At 34.5% G+C, this 20000-nt stretch overlaps 1 protein-coding gene across 1 annotated transcript in view; it reads left to right on the plus strand.

Moving 5' to 3' along the window:
* The window catches only part of LOC131987902 (neuronal PAS domain-containing protein 3), a 425063-nt gene that overhangs the window by 383957 nt on the left and 21106 nt on the right, over nt 1-20000 (plus strand). Inside the window, exons 8-9 of the mRNA XM_059352818.1 lie at nt 3081-3274; nt 6646-6752. Of these exons, the coding sequence (XP_059208801.1) occupies nt 3081-3274; nt 6646-6752 (301 nt within the window). The remainder of the gene's footprint in view (nt 1-3080; nt 3275-6645; nt 6753-20000) is intronic.

Below are 20000 nucleotides of genomic sequence, written 5' to 3' on the forward strand. Positions count from 1 at the left end.
CTGAAATCAGCCAGTGACTCCAGAAAACCTCATAAATAATATCTGAATATTTAAAAACTATGATTATAATAATGTAATATGTAACCTGTGTTACTTGTTTGTAACATTTAATCCTACATATTGTGGTATGTTTTGTTACATTTAGAGTTTTTCTTTGGTTTAGGCTAAAAAAAAACACTTCTCTAAAGTTGGGGCTAAAAGTTCCAGGTTAGGTTTTCAAAGTAAAATAAATGATTTCCTGTGGAAACTTTCACAGCGTGATTTGCATATCTTGAAAAAATGAGATAGAAGAAAAAAATATGAGAAAAGAAATAAAAAAATTGCAGGGAAAAAACACAAATTTAGCAGAAATCACACACAAAAGTTTATTAGAAAAACATCAAACATTTAAGGGAAAATAACTTACAAGAAAAAAAAATGCTAAAATGTATGTGAAAAAAACACAAATTTATAGGAACAAAACCACTAATTTAAGAGCAAATAAATCATATATTTAGATAAAAAAAAAAAAAAATACATTTATCGGCAAAAAACACATTAAAGAGTATAAAATCACAAGTTTACGGGAAAAAAATACAAATTTATGAGAAAGAAATGTCAATTAATTATAAGAAAATTCATAAATTTGCGTGAAAAAAACCCCAAATATATAAGAAAAATACCACATATTTATGAGAAAAAAATGACACATTTAAGAGAAAATAAATCACAAATGTACACAGAAAAAAAATTATGAGGAAAAAAATCACAAATTTATGGGGAAAAAACACATTTAAGCGAAAAAACACAAATTCAAGAGAAAAAAAACACAAATTTATGAAAAAAAAATCAATAATTTATAAGAAAAAAACACACATTTATAAGAAAAAAATTCACAAATTTACCCGAAAATAATTATGAGGAAAGAATTAAACACATTAACAAGGGGGGAAAAATCACACGTTTGAAAAAAAACCTCTATAATTTATAAGAAAGAAAACACACATTTAAAAGAAAAAACTCTCAAATGTACTAGAAAATAAACATGAGAAAAAAGTCACAAATTTACGTGAATTTACGCAACCGAATCATCATAAACAAAACAAAAAAATGACTAAAGAAGCATCTTGAAAGACTTTTGACTCTCTTTCTCTATAAAAATGACTTCATATTCACCTCAAAGTGTCAACAATGATTTAGCCACAGAATGGATTACACACCAACAATACATTAAAAGGAAAGGTCAAAGGTCACCACACAAAAAATTCACACAAAAAAAACCTCACAACTTTACAAGAAAATTACTCACACTTACAAGAAAAATAAGAGGAAAAAATGAGGGAAAAAAACACAATTTTTACAAGAAAAAACTCAAATCATAAAAAAAAACAGGAAAAAAATCACAAACATATAGGAAAAAACACATTTAAGAGAAAAATAACACAAATTCACAAGCAAAAACGCACAAAATGTATATGGAAGAAATCACACATTTACAAGAGAAAAAAAAATATGAGAAAAAAAAGTAAAAAATGTATATGAAAAAAAAAATCCACATTTTTGATAAACAAAACCTCTTTGGGAGTTTCTGGGATAATAAACAACCATTTGATCCATCATAAACATGCACCAAAAAAAAAAAAAAAAAAACTAAAGACTTTTGACTTTCTTTCTCTTTAAAATGAGACTTTTTCCTCCTCTTGTCTTTCTAGTCTGGCCCTCATATTCACCTCATGTAGCCAAAAGTTTAAAAAAAGTGAGCCGTCGTTTAAAAGACAAGCAAACGTTTCCCCGGCGAGCGGCGGCGGCTCATTAACATTTCTGGCAGCTCGGCGGCGTCCGACGGACTTGTGAAGCTTCACAGAGTTTAAAGCTGGAGATAATTACAGGCTGTCTGTCATCCTCCGCCTCCACCTCTCCATCTCTCCTCCTCTCGTTCTCTCGTTCTCTCCATCCCTCGAGTCCGTTCAGGACCAGAACAAAGAGGTTAAAACCCCCGAAACGTTCTCCTCGCTTCACCTCGTCTTCATCTGCTCCGAACCTCCTGACTCCTCTCTGTGATCGCTGTAGACTGGAGATGGATAGATACACTACTGGTCAAAAGTTTTAGAACACACCAACGTTTCCAGAATTTAATTGAAAATCAAAATCACATTTTATGTTGGACTAAAGGACTAAAAAAAGACACAAAATGACCAAAAAAGACACAAAATGACTTAAAAAAAAAGACACAAAATGACCAAAAAAAGACACAAAATGACTTAAAAAAAGACACAAAATGACCAAAAAAGACAAAAAAAGACACAAAATGACTTAAAAAAGACACAAAATGACCAAAAAAGACACAAAAGGACTTAAAAAAAGACACAAAATGACCAAAAAAGACACAAAATGACTTAAAAAAAGACACAAAATGACCAAAAAAGACACAAAATGACTTAAAAAAAGACACAAAATGACCAAAAAAGACACAAAAAGACACAATATGACTTACAAAGACATGGAAATAATTCAAAAATGGACAAAATAGCCCAAGACTCCATAGAGTTAAGTTGTTAACCCATTTCTTGTTCCCTGAAAAAGGCCTACTTGTATAATTCTGAAATGTACATTATTTTCCAGTGTAGACGATGAGACGGTAATATATATATATATATTATATAATATATAAAGGCTGTGGTCCGTTGCAGAGAATTTACAAGCGTTGCATAATCATAACTTGGTTTTATTGAACAAACAAAAAGGAAATGGACTCTGTAGGTCACATTCATCTGCAAGGAAACACAGAATAACTACAAGAAGACATAGATTGGTTCTCATAGACTTTATATGGGTGCCATCTCCGATCCACAATCTTGATGAAGTGGCTCCTACCAAAAATTGAAACCTATAGTGATAGAGAGCATGTGGGAAAAATGTGGTGCTTTTGTCCAGCGTGTCCTCTTTATTCTTAAATGTGGTCCCAAGCAGCCTGACTACCTGGGAAGGAACCAGGAAGGATGAAACACACACAAACTGTCCTCTGGCCCGTAACCTTTATGTATCCCCTGTGTGTGTGTGTGTGTGTGTGTGTGTGTGTGTGTGTGTGTGTGTGTGGTCAGGTGATCCATGTGACGGGGCGTCTGCGTGTGCGGATGGCGTTGACTCACAGCCGCTCGGTGCCGGTCCAGATCATGGGGATGGTCGTGGTGGCTCACGCTCTGCCGCCGCCGACCATCAACGAGGTCCGCATCGACTGTCAGATGTTCGTGGCCCGAGTCAACATGGACCTCAAGATCATCTACTGCGAGAACAGGTAGGAGGAGCCACAGAAACACAGAAATACTGTTTTATATCTCAATCACAGGACAGAAACCTTTAAAGCCAGCTCACTGCCACTGGACACAGCTTTTTTATTTTATTTTATTTTATTTTATTTTATTTTATTTTATCTTATTGCATTTCATTTCATTTCATTTCATTTCATTTCATTTTATTTCATTTTATTTCCTTTTATTGAATTTTATTTTATTTGATCTTATTTTATTTTATTTCCTTTTATTTCCTTTTATTGCATTTTATTTGATCTTATTTTATTTTATTTTATTTTATTTCATTTTATTTCATTTTATTTTATTTCCTTTTATTTCTTTTTATTGCATTTTATTTTATTTGATCTTATGTTATTTTATTTCATTTTATCTTATTTTTTTAATTTCATTTAATTTCATTGCATTTCATTTTATTTTATTTTATTTTATTTCCTTTTATTGCATTTGATTTGATTTGATCTTATTTTATTTTATTTTATTTCATTTCATTTCATTTCATTTCATTTCATTTCATTTTATCTTATTTTATTTTATTTTATTTTATTTTATTTTATTTTATCTTATTTTATTTTATTTTATTTTATTTTATTTTATTTTATTTTATTTCATTTCATTTCATTTCATTTCATTTCATTTTATTTTACCTGCTGCTCCTTTTAATGTCACTTCTATTGTGTCAATATTTACATTTTTGCACCTACAAACAGAAGACAAATTAAAGTGTTTTTTACTCTAAATTTTCTTCAAACTGAATTTGTTTTCAGGCATAATTTTGTTTTGTTTCTTTGTTTTTTTCAGTGCTTTTACGTTTTTCTGAAGTTTTTTTCTCATGTCTTAAAGAGCACCTATTTGCCTTTTTTTATTATCTATTTATCAACAAATATACCTGTATAGGTGAATAAATATTCAGTTAGGTGGGGGATTAGATTAGATTTGGCAACTTTTGCTGCCAGATTTTAAAAATGTTTAAATATTTTTTTTAACATTACATTTTAAATTTTCAGAAAGTTGCCTCAAAATTACATGCAGCAATATTATGTGTATTTTTTGTTTTGTTTTTTACTTAGAATTCACTGTCATTTTTGGTCTTTTTGGTAATTTTAACTATTTTTTGGTCATTTTATGTCATTTGTTGGTCTTTTGTGTCTTTTTGGTCCTTTTTACGTAATTTCGGGGTCATTTTATGTCTTTTTTTTGTAATTCTACATCTTATTTTGTTCATTTTGTGTAATTTTTTTTGTCATTTTACGTCTTCTTATCTCTTTTTCTATGTCTCCTGGGTGAAAGTCCTGGCTTGGTTTGCATTCGTCCTGTTTCTCTGTGTCATTTCTCAGAGAAACAGGCTTTAAAGCTCCGTTATTTCCAGCTCTGTCGTGTCAAACATAAAACTCCATTCTCCCCTTTTATACATTCACGTTCTGTCGCTGCCGTTCGGGGGAGAAAAAGGAAAGTCGGAGCTTCTTATTCATGAGGACGTGTGACCCGATCCTCCTGGTTTAACAGTGAAATGTGCTGCTGATGGATCTGGCTCCTTCTCTCTGTCCAGATAAAGACGATAGGCATCAGGAGTTAACCGGCCCCACCGACGCAGATTCATATCAGAACCTCCGAGTTTTATTATAAAAAGAGAGGAGGGGAGAAATGATAGTGGACAGATTGCTTTTTTTGTGGCTGGAAGAAGAGACACAATACGAGAGAGATGATGATATCCAGCAGCAGAAAGCAGCGACAGACACGCGTCACATTTCACCAGGACGCTCTGAGAGAATGAGGAAATGGGACCATGGGGTTTTTTTTCTAAAGAACAGAGTGTGCTGTTATCTGCCTGCCAGACATTAGTCCCCCCCGACACACACACACACACCATCAGGATGATAGGAGGAAATTGTTCTGTCTATCCTGTGGCGAATTTGTTCAAATTAAAGCTTTTAAAGCGCATGTGTTACCTGTCTTCACTCTCTGATTGGCTGCTTTTCTCTGTTTGTTTTAATCGCTGACGACCAGAACTGTTCTGAGAAAACTCTCCACAACATTTCACATTTCAGACGTGGACTCAGTAAATACAAAACAGCAGCTATTTCTACAAGAAGTATGCACTGACTTTTATAGCAAAATGTTGTCTGTTTGCAGAGAAAGCACACATCGACCCAGGACTGTCCTGGTCTAACCTAAAAAGAAACAAAATGACCAGAAAAGACCAAAAAAGACCAAAAAAGACACAAATTGACCAAAAAAGACACAAAATTACCAAAAAAAGAAACAAAAAGACACAAATTGACCACAAAATGACAAAAAAAAGACACAAAATGACCAGAAAAAAAGACATTAAGTGACCAAAAAGATTAAAACACATTAACACATGAACACTTTAACACAGTGGAGACAGAGCTGACTTCCAAAATGATTTGGCGACCCCCAGAAATCATCTCGCGACCCCAATTGGGGTCTGCTCAAAATCTTGCATTGAAGTGAATGGGACGGCCGACAAAAAATGAATGAAAAAGAACAATAATTGGAGATTTTTAAACGTCTACTTCTCCGGCATAATTTCACCTAGAGACTCCATTTGAACTTTAAACAGTAGACACAAGTCTTGTGTATCGGTGTATTAATCCACGTTTCGATAGGTCATATAGTTTTTTATCAATCCCTGTTCAATGACCATGATCATTTTTGGAGAAATTCTGAGATTATAATGGGTGTGTATTGCACGGAATGTTCGTGTCACAGTGTGTGACATCATCTCCAGAGTGTAGAGGGAGAGAAGAAATTGCCAAAAAATAAATTTGAAAACTGCGCTCCAGGCCACAAATTCCACTCTACAGAAATAATTTATACATAGAAACGTAGGAAAATTAGTCTTCTCCCTCACAATCCTCTGGTAAAGCTGTCAGAGTTATAGTTTGGGCGTAGGATGCACAGATGATCCACCAACACCACCAACAGCCTCATTGGCTCCCATATTAAAAACGCACGGAGATTTCAGAAAAAGGGACATTTAACAGTTTTTGTAGATCGCTCTAACAAAGCTATTTTTTCATTTTTCTTAAAAAAAAACATATGTAGACGTTCAGGAAGAACTCAGGACGCTCAAAGTGAAGTCGGATCAATGATAGGTATTATGGTTTTGCCAAAAATGCTTTCTGTTCAAGGCCAGAAATTCAGTCTGTCCACCTCTGCTGTCACTGTGCCAGAACAGGTGTCAGTTAATTCTGTTGATTGCTTTGATCTGATTGCCTTTGATCTTTGATGTGATTACAGTTACAGATACACACACACACGCTTCAAACGCACGTGTCTGGATGGTGCAGGAGATGATGATTAACAGCTGATGTTTTGTGTGTTTGTGTCTCAGGATCAGCGACTACATGGACCTGACGCCGGTGGACATCGTGGGGAAGAAGTTCTACCAGTTCATTCACGCTGAGGACGTGGAAGGAGTCAGACAGTGTCACCTGGACTGTGAGTAGCATCACCTGATCGCACGCTGCGCTCTGATTGGACCAGCAGGTCCACTTGTTGATCGTCCTCAATGTCGGAAACAACAAAATGATCTCAGCGGAAGTCGAGAAGTGTTTTTGTTCTGGAGGTTTACAGCTCGATCAAATCATATCGAGCATATTTAGCACTTTATATCTTCCTGAAGTTTTGATTTCCAATTTCCCTGATGCCCTCCTGTGGAGGACAGGTGTTACTGCAGGTACATCAGACACACCTGGAAGACTTTTAATGACCAAAAACATGTCGGCTGCCAACTGAGCCACAGCCAAATGACAAAAAGAGATATGAAATTACTAAAAATAAACAGAAAATGACCAGAAAAAAACAGAAAATGACTAATAAAAGACATTAATATATATATATATATATATATATATATATATATATATATATATATATATACATATACATATACATATATGTATATATATATAAAGGCAACTTTAATAGTTTTTTTCCATCTTTTTTGATGACCAAAAACATATGATAAATGATCAAAAAAGACATATAATGACCAAAAAAATATGTTAAATGACAAAAAGAGACATGAAATTACTAAAAATAAACAGAAAATGACCCGAAAAAAAACAGAAAATGACTAATAAAAGACATTAATATATATATATATATATATATATATATATATATATATATATATATAAAGGCAACTTTAATAGTTTTTTTCCATCTTTTTTGATGACCAAAAACATATGATAAATGACCAAAAAAGACATATAATGACCAAAGAAATATGTTAAATGACAAAAAAAATACTTAAACACTAAACAAATAATTAACATGACCCAAAAAATATGTAAAATGACCAAAAAAGACGCATAATGACCAAAACAATATTTAAAATGACCTAAAAAAAAACAGTTTCTAGATTCAACTTTTCTGTGACATTTCAAAAGTTTTTGAGTCTCGTTACAACCTGATTATTAAAATCTATTTTATTATTTATTCTTATTGAGAATAATGAGACATGATGTGAACATGTCCTGGGACGTGTTGGACAGTAAAACTTGTTGTTTTTCTACATTCAACTTTGAAAGTGAAAGGCCACTTAAAGAATCTTTGCTCTCCTGTATCTTTGAAAAGTTTCCTCACAGCAGCAACTCTACAATCTTATTACCCTTGTCAGGAGCCATAATACACTCTGCCACACACACACACACACACACACACACACTGAGCAGCGGCTCTGTTTAGTGGCTGTCTGGATGATTTGCAGCGTGCTGTGTGTTGCTGCAGTCAGATCTTTACTGTGGCGGTAAAAGCTGAGGAGGCGTTGGGAGTCGGCGGCGTTTCACGGCGTGTCGGAGGCGGTGAAGGCGCTTAGGCGGAACGCCAAATAATAACAGCGGCACGGCGAGGACAACACGCCTGATGGGATCACACACTGTCTGCTGCAGCGCTTACAGTCACATACAGTCACATACAGTCAGACGCAACTTTCTTTATTCACACAGACGAGACGCTGCAGCTTCCTCCAGTCTGTTGATCCTCAGAGCTGCTGCAGCTCAGACAAATACAGGAATATTACACAGTCAGATATTAATGCACAGCTGCTGCAGCTCATAGTCTAGACCAGGGGTGGGCAATTAATGTCCCCAAGGGGCCACATGACCAATACCACGAAGGTTGCAGGGGCCGGACCAAAACTCTGAACTAAATTCTGCTCAATATTAATGTAATCGCTCAATAAAATGTAGTAAATTATCTGGTTTTGAGCTGCTACTGATAGGAACACATGTTATGATGAGACTGTTAATGTGGAGTAAATCAAATATAGCAGTAAAAAGTAGTAAATACTCCAATCACTATATCACTTTAACATTTATTTTAAACACAACTGTAAATGTCCTTTAGTAAGGTTCCTATTTGTGTTTTTGTATTATATAGCTTTAGTTTTTCATGTTTGTACATTTTCAAGGTGTTTTACAATGTTGTGATGCTTTTATTTTGAAAAGGTGCCGTCTAGTGTGAAACGGGTGCTTTCATTTTGAAAGGTAGTGACAGGAAATAACCGGTAGAACAGTTAAATGAAAAAACAATAATAACAAGTGCGTAGTAATTCATATAAAGTTGATATAAAGTATCTAAAGGCTTCTATAGTGGCTGACTGACAGGACACAAGGTTTGTTAAAGTTTATTTTATTCTGTCATATATATTAGTGGTTATATTTGTCGTAAAAGTGCTTGTTTGCTCAAGTGCTAATGCTAATGTTTGTTAGCTCTTACGGTGGATTCACAAGGTGACCAAGGAATGTCTTATTTTTATGTTCATGGAGCTACGATTTTAAATAAATCTTGTAAACTATCAGTTAAAGAGTCGAGTCTTTGCAGGGGGGGGGGTACGTAAACCGCCTTCAAAATAAAAGCACTGTGGCTGTATTGATTTCTAATTTCTGGGTAACCTCACGCGGCCGGACAAGGACAGCCAACGGGCCGGATGTGGCCCGCGGGCCGCCTATGCCCAGGTCTGCTCTAGACGGAATTGTCCAAAAAGTGAAAGTGAGGAGCATTTATGGGTACAAGTCAGGAACCGGACTACTTTACTTAATTCAAGGGTGCTGAATCCAAAAAAATGGTTCCCAAGCGAAATTTTGAGTTTTTGACCTTCTCATTTGCATATCAATATGGCGGCCAAATTGCCCATCTTGCTCAGTCATTGGACCATTTCCCCTTAGTTTTTTTGTAAGCAGACAATCAAAGATGAGGAAATTAATTTCTGGATCTATAGTCTAGAGTCAGAGCAAGGATATAGTGGAGGCTCAGTGTCTTTTTTATGTATATATATATATATATATATATATATGCAAAATACCAACTTTTAAGGTGAAATTAAGCATTATTTGTGTGGTTTTTTTAAGGCCGACATAAATATTCAATCAATATCACTTTTAAATGTTCCAGTTGGTATTTTGCATATATATATATATATACATAAAAAAGACACTGAGCCTCCACTATATCCTTGCTCTGACTCTAGACTATAGATCCAGAAACTTAATTTCCTCATCTTTGATTGCCTACTTACAAAAAAACTAAGGGGAAATGGTCCAACGACTGAGCAAGATGGGCAATTTCGTGGCCATTTGATATACAAATTAGAAGGTTAAAAACTCAAAATTTCTCTTGGGAACCATTTTTTTTGGACTCAGCACCCTTGAGATATGTAAGGTAGGCCGGTTCCTGACTTGTACCCATAAATGCTCCTCACTTCTTATAGGAGGCCTTTATTCTGAAATCCATCTAGACTATCAGAAAAATACAGGAATATTACACAGTCAGATATTAATATTACACAGAAATCTGTCAGATATTCGCCCTCGTGGCTCTGAACTGTTGCTGCTTCTCTTCAACTGTCCACATAATTTGTTCTGAAAACTTTTGAAATGTCACAGAAAAAAATGTCAAGGCAAAGATTCATTAAGTGGTCTTTAACTTTCAAAGTTCAATCTAGAAATTGTTTGTATTTTTTTGGTCATTTTTTGGCGTCTCAAGTATTTTTTGGTCATATTACATATTTTTTGTTCATAATAATAATAATAATAATAACTGTTTGTAGAGCATTTAATTGTCAGACATAAATAAAATAAAATAAAATAAATTAATAAATAAGTTATACAAATTAACAAAACAGACAAAAAAAACTGTTAAAACTGTAAATAATGATTATAACTTTATTTGTAGAGCATTTAATTATCAGAAAATAGAAAAATAATTTAATTTAATTTAATTTAAAGAAGCAAGAAAGAAGCAAAAAAAATAAAATAATATTATTAATAATAACAACAATAACTTTATTTGTAGAACATTTAATTGTCAGACATAAATGAAATAAAATTTAATTAAATGAAATTAATAAATAAGTTATACAAATAAACAAAAGAGACAATAAAACTTAAAACTGTAAATTATGATAATAACTTTATTTGTAGAGCATTTAATTATCAGAAAATAGTTTAATTTCAATTCATTTAAAATAAATAAAGCCAGGAACACAAGTTAACAAAAATAAATATGTAGAATCAAAATTGAGAATAAAAAAATAATAATTATAACAATAATAATCATAATAATAATAATAATAATAATAATAATAATAATAATAATAATAATAATAAACCAATTACACAAATAAACAGAAATAAAAACGTAATTTAATTTTTAGAAAATAATAAATTAAATAAATTAAATTAAAGATAAATAATTAAATCCAGGAACACAAATAAACAAAAAGAAGAAGCAAAATAGAAAATAAAACTGTTAAAAATAAATAATAATAATAATAATAATAATAATAATAATAATAATTATAACCATCATTTATTAATGATAAACAGAGTTTATTAATGTTTAATCATCATTTATAAACCATATATAGGCCATTTAGAATGGTAAATACATAATTTATTAATGTTTAACTAACTAAATCATTAATAAATGGCAAATAGATGGTATATTAATGTAAGTTTATAGTTACTTTACCATTAACAAACAATTAAATTATAATTAATTGTTTATTAATAGTTTTAGTTGAACTCATTATAACATTTTTAACACCATATTAAGTATAATAATGATTTTGAAATGATTCATATAACTTTAAGAAATTGGTTGAAAACATTTCAAAATTAAATATGTAAATAGCACTTTTTAAATGTTAATAATTGGTTTATAAATCATCTAACCACAATTTTGTTTATTTGTGTTCCTGGCTTTATTTATTTATTTATTTTGAATTTTATTTGATTTATTTTCTGATTATTAAATGCTCTACAAAAAAGTTATTACAATAATAATAATAATAATAATAATAATATTTACCATTCTAAATGGCCTATAAACGGTTTATAAAAGATGATTAAACATTAATAAACTATCTGTTTACCATTTATAAATGATGGTTATTGTAAAGTGTTCCCAAGACTTTGAGTTAAAAGGTTTTCCTGTTGTGACTCTGCTGCTATAACACCTGACACACACACACACACACACACACACACACACCGCAGCAACAGCAGCAGCAGCAGCAGCAGCAGAAAAACTAAAAGCATGAAGCTCCCTGAAACTTTTTCAATTACCTCCTCCCCTAAAGTTCCCTGTGAACATCCAGAGTGGCAATCAGGAAGTGACTGTACGGCGGCCCGGCGGGGTCAGCCGGGACGAGGGGGGGGGCTGGCGAGGGGGGGGGTTAGGATGTAGAACGGCGTGGAACACGGAGCAGATTATTCGTGTCTGTCTGCGGGGGGACGGAGGTCAGGGAGGCGAGCCGGCAGCCGGAGCTTTAAATGACTGGGTTTTAGTGGAGCGCAGTCTAATACGCCACCTCGGGTCACCTCGCTGCTCCTTTTATTCTTCCTCTTTCAAAATTAATTTCCTCAGTGAAAGGGGGGCTCAGGGATGGATGTGTGCGTGGCGCTGGAGGTGCAGGTGTCACGTCGTCCCTGTTTCTCTGGGCCGCTTTCATTCCTTCATGGAGTCGCCGCTGATTGTGTGGAAGCAGGTTTCAGAGCGGCGCTCTAATGATTCTGTTTCCGAAGCTTTCCGCCTAATTGGATGGTGACAAATCTGCTTTGTGTCGTGTCAGTGATGAGTTTCAGGTTCGAGTCGAGTTTCAGGAGAGAAAAAGGTTCAGTTTGTCTCAAACTTTCTGCTTTTTCACTCCAGAACTCAGCAGTTTCAGTACTTTTTAATTTTTTAAAAACGTGATGCAGGAAGATAAGTGATGTTTGAATCACATGGTTAACATTTTTTGTCATTTTTTAAATAATTTTATGTCTTTCGTTGTATGTATTTGTATGTCTTAATGTCTTTTTTTTTTTTTTTTATCATTTTTTGGTAGTTGTATGTCTTTTTTGGGCCCTTTTTTGTCCTTTTTTGTTTTTCTCTTTTTTTGGTGAGTTTCAGGTTTGAGTCGAGTTTCAGGAGAGAAAAAGGTTCAGTTTGTCTCAAACTTTGTGCTTTTTCACTCCAAACTCCAAAAAAGCAGCTTCCAGTCGTCTTCATGCAGCTGATTGAGTCGTTTCAGAACTTTTAAATTTTTTTTAAAGCGTGATGCAGGAAGATAAGTGATGTTTGATCACATGGTTTACATTTTTTGTCTTTTTTAAATAATTTTATGTCTTTCGTTGTATGTATTATGTATTTTTATGTCTTAATGTCTTTTTTGGTCATTTTGTTCTTGTTTGTTTGCCTTTTTTTATTTTTTTTTATCCTTTTTTGGTAGTTGTATGTCTTTTTTGGGCCCTGTTTCTTCAAATCTGCTTTGTGTCGTGTCAGTGATGAGTTCCAGGCAAGAAAAAGGTTCAGTTTGTCTCAAACTTTGTGCTTTTTCACTCCAGAACTGAGCAGCTTCCAGTCGTCTTCATGCAGCTGATTGAATCGTTTCAGAACTTTTTAATTTTTTAAAAACGTGATGCAGGAAGATAAGTGATGTTTGAATCACATGGTTTACATTTTTTGTCATTTTTTACATAATTTTATGTCTTTCGTTGTATGTATTGTTATGTCTTAATGTCTTTTTTTATCCTTTTTTGGTAGTTGTATGTCTTTTTTGGGCCCTTTTTTGTCCTTTTTTGTTTTTCTCTTTTTTTGGTGAGTTTCAGGTTTGAGTCGAGTTTCAGGAGAGAAAAAGGTTCAGTTTGTCTCAAACTTTGTGCTTTTTCACTCCAAACTCCAAAAAAAGCAGCTTCCAGTCGTCTTCATGCAGCTGATTGAGTCGTTTCAGAACTTTTTAATTTTTTAAAAACGTGATGCAGGAAGATAAGTGATGTTTGATCACATGGTTTACATTTTTTGTCTTTTTTTAAATAATTTTATGTCTTTTTTGGTCATTTTGTGCTTTTTGATAATTGTGTGCCTTTTTTTTTTATCCTTTTTTGGTAGTCGTATGTCTTTTTTGGGCCCTTTTTTGTTTTTCTCTTTTTTTGGTCTTTTGGTTTCTTCAGATCTGCTTTGTGTCGTGTCAGTGATGAGTTCCAGGAGAGAAAAAGGTTCAGTTTGTCTCAAACTTTGTGCTTTTTCACTCCAGAACTGAGCAGCTTCCAGTCGTCTTCATGCAGCTGATTGAGTCGTTTCAGTACTTTTTAATTTTTTAAAAACGTGATGCAAGGCCAGTTTATTTATGTAGCACAATTCGGACACAGGGCCATTCAAAGTGCTTTACAGGGGCAAGATTAAAATACATAAAACACATTAGAAGACATTTAAAAGCGAATTAAAATACATAAAATGACCAAAAAGAGAGTTGTTTTTTTAAAGACACAAAAAGACCAAAACATATATAAAAAAGATGCAAAAGGACCAAAAAAACACAAAATGATCAAAAAAGTCATAAAATGACCAAAAAAAAAGATACAAAAGGACCAAAGAAAGACATAAAATTACCAAAAAGAGAGTTTTTTTTTTTTTACAAAAGGACCAAAACACAAAAAACAAGATGCAAAAGGACCAAAAAAAGAAGACACGAAATGGTAAAAAAAAACACAAAAGGACCAAAGAAAGACATAAAATGACCAAAAAAATTTTTTTAAGACACAAAAGGACCAAAACATATATAAAAAATGATGCAAAAGGACCAAAAAAGACATAAGATGATCAAAAAAGACACATAAGGACCAAAAAAAGAAGACACGAAATGGTAAAAAAAAACACAAAATGATCAAAAAAGTCATAAAATGACCAAAAAAAGACACAAAAGCGTCTTTGCAGACTGGAGATGATAAACTGACAGAATAACTCTGTTTGTATTTTCTCCAGTCGCTGCATGTTGCTGCAGGTTTGCAGTGAGAAGAGAATCAGCAGCTGGAGGCTCCTGATTCTTCCGTGGGATTTATTTCCACGTCTGCTCCGGTTCCCCCGCTGCTGCAGGAGTCGGATAGTTAGGGAATCGATCAAGGTGTATTTTAGAGGGATAGCCTGTTCTCTCAACAGGGATCTAAATTTTAAAAGGCTTCTTTTTAAGTGGAGGACGAGGCGTGATCCCTCTCTGTGAAAAGGCGTCGCTCCCTAAGTCTCTATCATTACCTGCTGACAGCCGGTCTTAGCTCGGGTCAGATCTCAAAGTCAATCTGTCCTCGTTTCACCCGCACAACACAGAGAAACAGAGAGAGAGAGAGAGAGAAAGGGAGAAGAGCCATTTGTAGGCAGAGAAAGAGAGAAAAGCGGAGAAATACTCAGTATGAAGAGACAGATTAGTCTTTTCTTAGAGGAATAGGAACAAGTGATTTGCAGATAGAGGAAAAGAAAGAACGGAGGCAGATTTGAAGACACAAAAGGACCAAAGAAAGACACAAAATGACCAAAAAATGATGCAAAAGGACCAACAAAAGACTTAAGGATGATCAAAAAAGACACATAAGGACCAAAAAAAAGATACAAAAGGACCAAAGAAAGACATAAAATGACCAAAACATATCTAAAAAAATGATGCAAAAGAACCAAAAAAGACTTAAGATGATCAAAAAAGACACATAAGGACCAAAAAAAAGACACGAAATGGTCAAAAAAAAAGATACAAAAGGACCAAAGAAAGACATAAAATTACCAAAAAGAGAGGTTTTTTAAAAGACACAAAAGGACCAAAACACATTAAAAAAAGATGCAAAAGGACCAAAAAAAGAAGACATGAAATGGTCAAAAAAGACATAAAATGAGTAAAAAAAGATACAAAAGGACCAAAGAAAGACATAAAATGACCAAAAAAAGATACAAAAGGACCCTAAAAAACACAATTATAAAAAAGATTAAAAAAAAACAACAAAAAAGGACACAAAAGGACCAAAAAGACACAAAATATCCAAAAAAAAAGACACAAAAGTATCAAAAATTACACAAAATGACCAGAGAGAGAAAGGGAGGAAGGGAGGGAGAAGAGCCATTTGTAGGCAGAGATAGAGAGAAAAGCGGAGAAATACTCAGTATGAAGAGACAGAGTCTTTTCTTAGAGGAATAGGAACAAGTGATTTGCAGATAGAGGAAAAGAAAGAACGGAGGCAGATTTGAAGACACAAAAGGACCAAAGAAAGACACAAAATGACCAAAAAGAGAGGGTTTTTTTTAATACACAAAAGGAGCAAAACATATATAAAAAATGATGCAAAAGGACCAAAAAAGACTTAAGAATGATCAAAAAAGACACATAAGGACCAAAAAAAAAGACACGAAATGGTCAAAAAAACACAAAATGACCCAAAAAAAGATAGAAAAGGACCAAAGAAAGAAGAGAAGGAGGAGAGATTTTCTCAGGAGGAGACGAGGTCTTTATCACAAGAAAGAGACAAAACACGGAGGGGAAGAGGAGACAAGTGGACAGAAGAGGAGAGGAGACAGACAGGAGAGAGAGAGAGAGAGAGAGAGAGAGAGAGAGAGAGACATTGAGATTCAATGGGAACAGAAAGAGAGCGAGAGACGAGAACAGAAGTGAAAGCTCGGTGGATTTAAGCCTGCAGGCGTTTTAGCAGAGCTCGTCTCTCCGGACTCACTCTGCCTTTAATGAATCCACACACACACACACACACACACACACACACACACACACACACACACACACTGAGAGGCATTTTTTATCTGTCTGAACTCACACACACACACCTGTGAAAACAGACACACAGGTGTGTTAGTAAAACACACACACACCAATCAGCCTGTCGGGACGAGCAGAAACATCCTCAATAACAAAAAGACACAAACTGCTGCAGAAAGTGACCGAAGCGTCTCTACTGTGACTTCTGAATAAACTGTTTACACTTCAAGTTCAATAAAACAACAACAACATAACTAATAGTCGAGACGGAATCGTCCAAAAAGTGAAAGTGAGGAGCATTTATGGGTACAAGTCAGGAACCGGCCTACTTTACTTATTTCAAGGGTGCTGAAATTTAAAAAAAATGGTTCCCAAGCGAAATTTTGAGTTTTTGACCTTCTCATTTGCATATAAAAATGGCCGCCGTTGGTCGTTGGACCATTTCCCCTTAGTTTTTTTGTAAGTAGGCAATCAAAGATGAGGAAATTAAGTTTCTAGATCTATAGTCTAGAGTCAGAGCAAGGATATAGTGGAGGCTCAGTGTCTTTTTTATGTATATATATATATATATATATATGCAAAATACCAACTTTTAAGGTGAAATTAAGCATTATTTGTGTGGTTTTTTTAAGGCCGACATAAATATTCAATCAATATCACTTTTAAATGTTCCAGTTGGTATTTTGCATACATATATATACATAAAAAAGACACTGAGCCTCCACTATATCCTTGCTCTGACTCTAGACTATAGATCCAGAAACTTAATTTCCTCATCTTTGATTGCCTACTTACAAAAAAACTAAGGGGAAATGGTCCAACGACTGAGCAAGATGGGCAATTTGGTGGCCATTTGATACAAATTAGAAGGTCAAAAACTCAAAATTTCTCTTAGGAACCATTTTTTTTTTTTGGACTCAGCACCCTTGAGATATGTAAGGTAGGCCGGTTCCTGACTTGTACCCATAAATGCTCCTCACTTCTTATAGAAGGCCTTTATTCTGAAATCCGTCTAGACTATAACATAAAAACCTGTATTTATTTTATTACACTGCAGCAGCAGCAGTGTGTGGACAATGCTGTCGTCTAAAATGAATAATACACTTTGTGTTAAACCTTCTTGTCTTTAAACTCCATTACCCAGAATGCAGCAGTGCACACAGGTGAGGGCAGGGTTCTCCATGTCTGTGTGTATGTGTGTGTGTGTGTGTGTGTGTGTGTAAATTTCCACTGAGAACAGGAAAGTTGTTTAAAATGAATAAGTCTATAATTTATTATTCATTCATCATTCAAACCCTAAAAAAAACTGAACCCCAACGAGCCGTTTCAGGGCTTTTTTTGCTCTTTCTACATTCTCCTCCCTGTGTACTTGTATTTCACTACAATTTATAAAATCTATATAAATCTATAAGTTCTATGGAATCAGTACAATCATGGCTAGAAGTGGGAACAACTCAAACATGTCTTTGTGCAGGATAACACAGTTAGAATGACAGAAATCAGGAAAAAAAGAGAGAAAAAACACAAGTTGAATACCTTTTCAAAGTTCCCACAAATATCAGGAATGTTGTTACAAACACAAAATGATAAAAAAAGACTTGAGACATAAAATTACAAAAAAAATGACATAAAATGGCCTCTCCTGTCCTCTCCTCTCTGCTCTGTGTAAACAGCCTCTCCTGTCCTCTCCTCTCAGCTCTGTGTAAACAGCCTCTCCTCTCCTCTCCTCTCCTTTGATTTCTGTCAGTTAGAACGACAGAAATCAGAAATAGAGAAAAAAACACAAGTTGAATCACTTTTCAAGTGACACGAATGTTGTTACAAACACAAAATTACCAACATTTTGAACAAAAAAAGACATAAAAAGATGTAAAATTATCAAAGAATGACACAAAATTACCCATAAATTTCACAAAATGACTGAAAAGTTTTCTCCACATATTGAAGTATTCTCCTGTCCTCTCCTCTCTGCTCTGTGTAAACAGCCTCTCTGACACAAATATCAACATTTTAACACAAGTATTGGTCACTTTTTAAAACAGAAACTTTCTTAAACTATGATCCGTTCAAGGACCGTTGGAAAGTCTGACACTAGCGCCTGTTTTTCCAGTTTCTTTCTCCAGTAAACCTTTTATTTTGAAGGATCTTTTGTGGGTCAGTCCCTCAGTCGGCCAGCAGAGGGCAGCCGTCTGCTCTACTCTTCCTCTTTCCTTCTTCCTCGTCTTCATCCCTCCGTCTCCTCACAGATAGGAAGGACGTTTCCATCACACGATTTCACACCAGTAAATTACCTCAACGATAATGTCACACACACACACACACACACACACACACACACACACACAGACTGTAAAGGTAATCTGAAAGGTAGACGAGACTAAAGAGGAAATCCTGCAGATTAAAGAGAAGGAAAGAGAGGAGGAGAGGGGGAGGAAGATGGAGTGAGAGATAGAGAGAGGTAAACACAGAGAGGAAGACAACAGCAGAAGTGTGACATTGACTGAAAGAGAACGAGAGCAACGGAGGAAATGAAGAGAAAAAAGTGGAGTAGAGAGGCTTTAAAAGGGAATAGGACTCCTTTAATCTATCGGTCTCTCTCCTGCTGCCTGAGGCCAGCCTGCAGCACTCCCTCTCCCTCTCTCTCTCTCTCCTCTTCTCTCCTCCTCTCCTTCATTAGTGGGCGATCAGAGAGCGAGTGATTTAATAGAGGAGAAGGAGGAGAGGGTTAAACATATAAACATCACCAGCAAGACAAGACGGAGGGATGAGGACGGAGGAGAGAGAAGAGCCATTTGTAGGCAGAGAAAGAGAGAAAAGTGGAGAAATACTCCGTATGAAGAGACAGATTAGACCAAAACGACCAAAAAAAGACACAAAAGGACCAAAACATATATAAAAAAAGACACATAAGGACCAAAAAAAAGACATGAAATGGTCAAAAATTACACACAGAATGAAACATTTCATGTCTTAATTCATGTCATTTCTTCTAATTATAATGATTATAGCTTACATTTAATGAAGACCTAAAAATTCAGTATCTCAAAAAAAATTGAATCTTACAAAAGACCAATTTTAAAAAGTCTGTTTAATATGGAAATGTAGAAATTTGTTTAATGGAAAGACAACTTGTGACTCTGACTGATGGTTCAATTTGTAGTCCGATGCTTTTATTTTGAAAAAAATCTCTTCTCCCTTCCTTTGCTTTTATCCTACAATCCAATAGATCTCAACCTCTCAGAATATTAGACCACACTGCAAAAAAAAGAAAAGTTGGGTGAACTCAAAGTTTCAAGGCAAAAAACTTAGATAAAATTTTAAGTTGGACAATTAAACTAAATATTTTAAGTTTTGTTTTTGAGTTTGCTCAACTCTGAATTCAGATTTTTGAACTTATAATTTAACATTGTAATAACTTTTAATCCTTATCCTAATCCTTTCTGCTAACTTCTGCAATGTGCTGAATTGGCACGATTGTAACGCTGCTATGAAATGTCAGCTAATGTTGCGACCACAATTTTGAGTTAGCATTGATACGCTAATGGCTACTCTTGTAGCTGTAACAAGCAGCGCTGCTAGCATCAGTTAGCCGCTAGCATCAGTTAGCCGCTAGCATCAGTTAGCCGCTAGCATCAGTTAGCCGCTAGCATCAGTTAGCCGCTAGCTTTCCCTAA

Source organism: Centropristis striata, chromosome 16 (assembly GCF_030273125.1).
Source record: "Centropristis striata isolate RG_2023a ecotype Rhode Island chromosome 16, C.striata_1.0, whole genome shotgun sequence".
In the NCBI taxonomy this organism is placed as follows: domain Eukaryota; kingdom Metazoa; phylum Chordata; class Actinopteri; order Perciformes; family Serranidae; genus Centropristis; species Centropristis striata.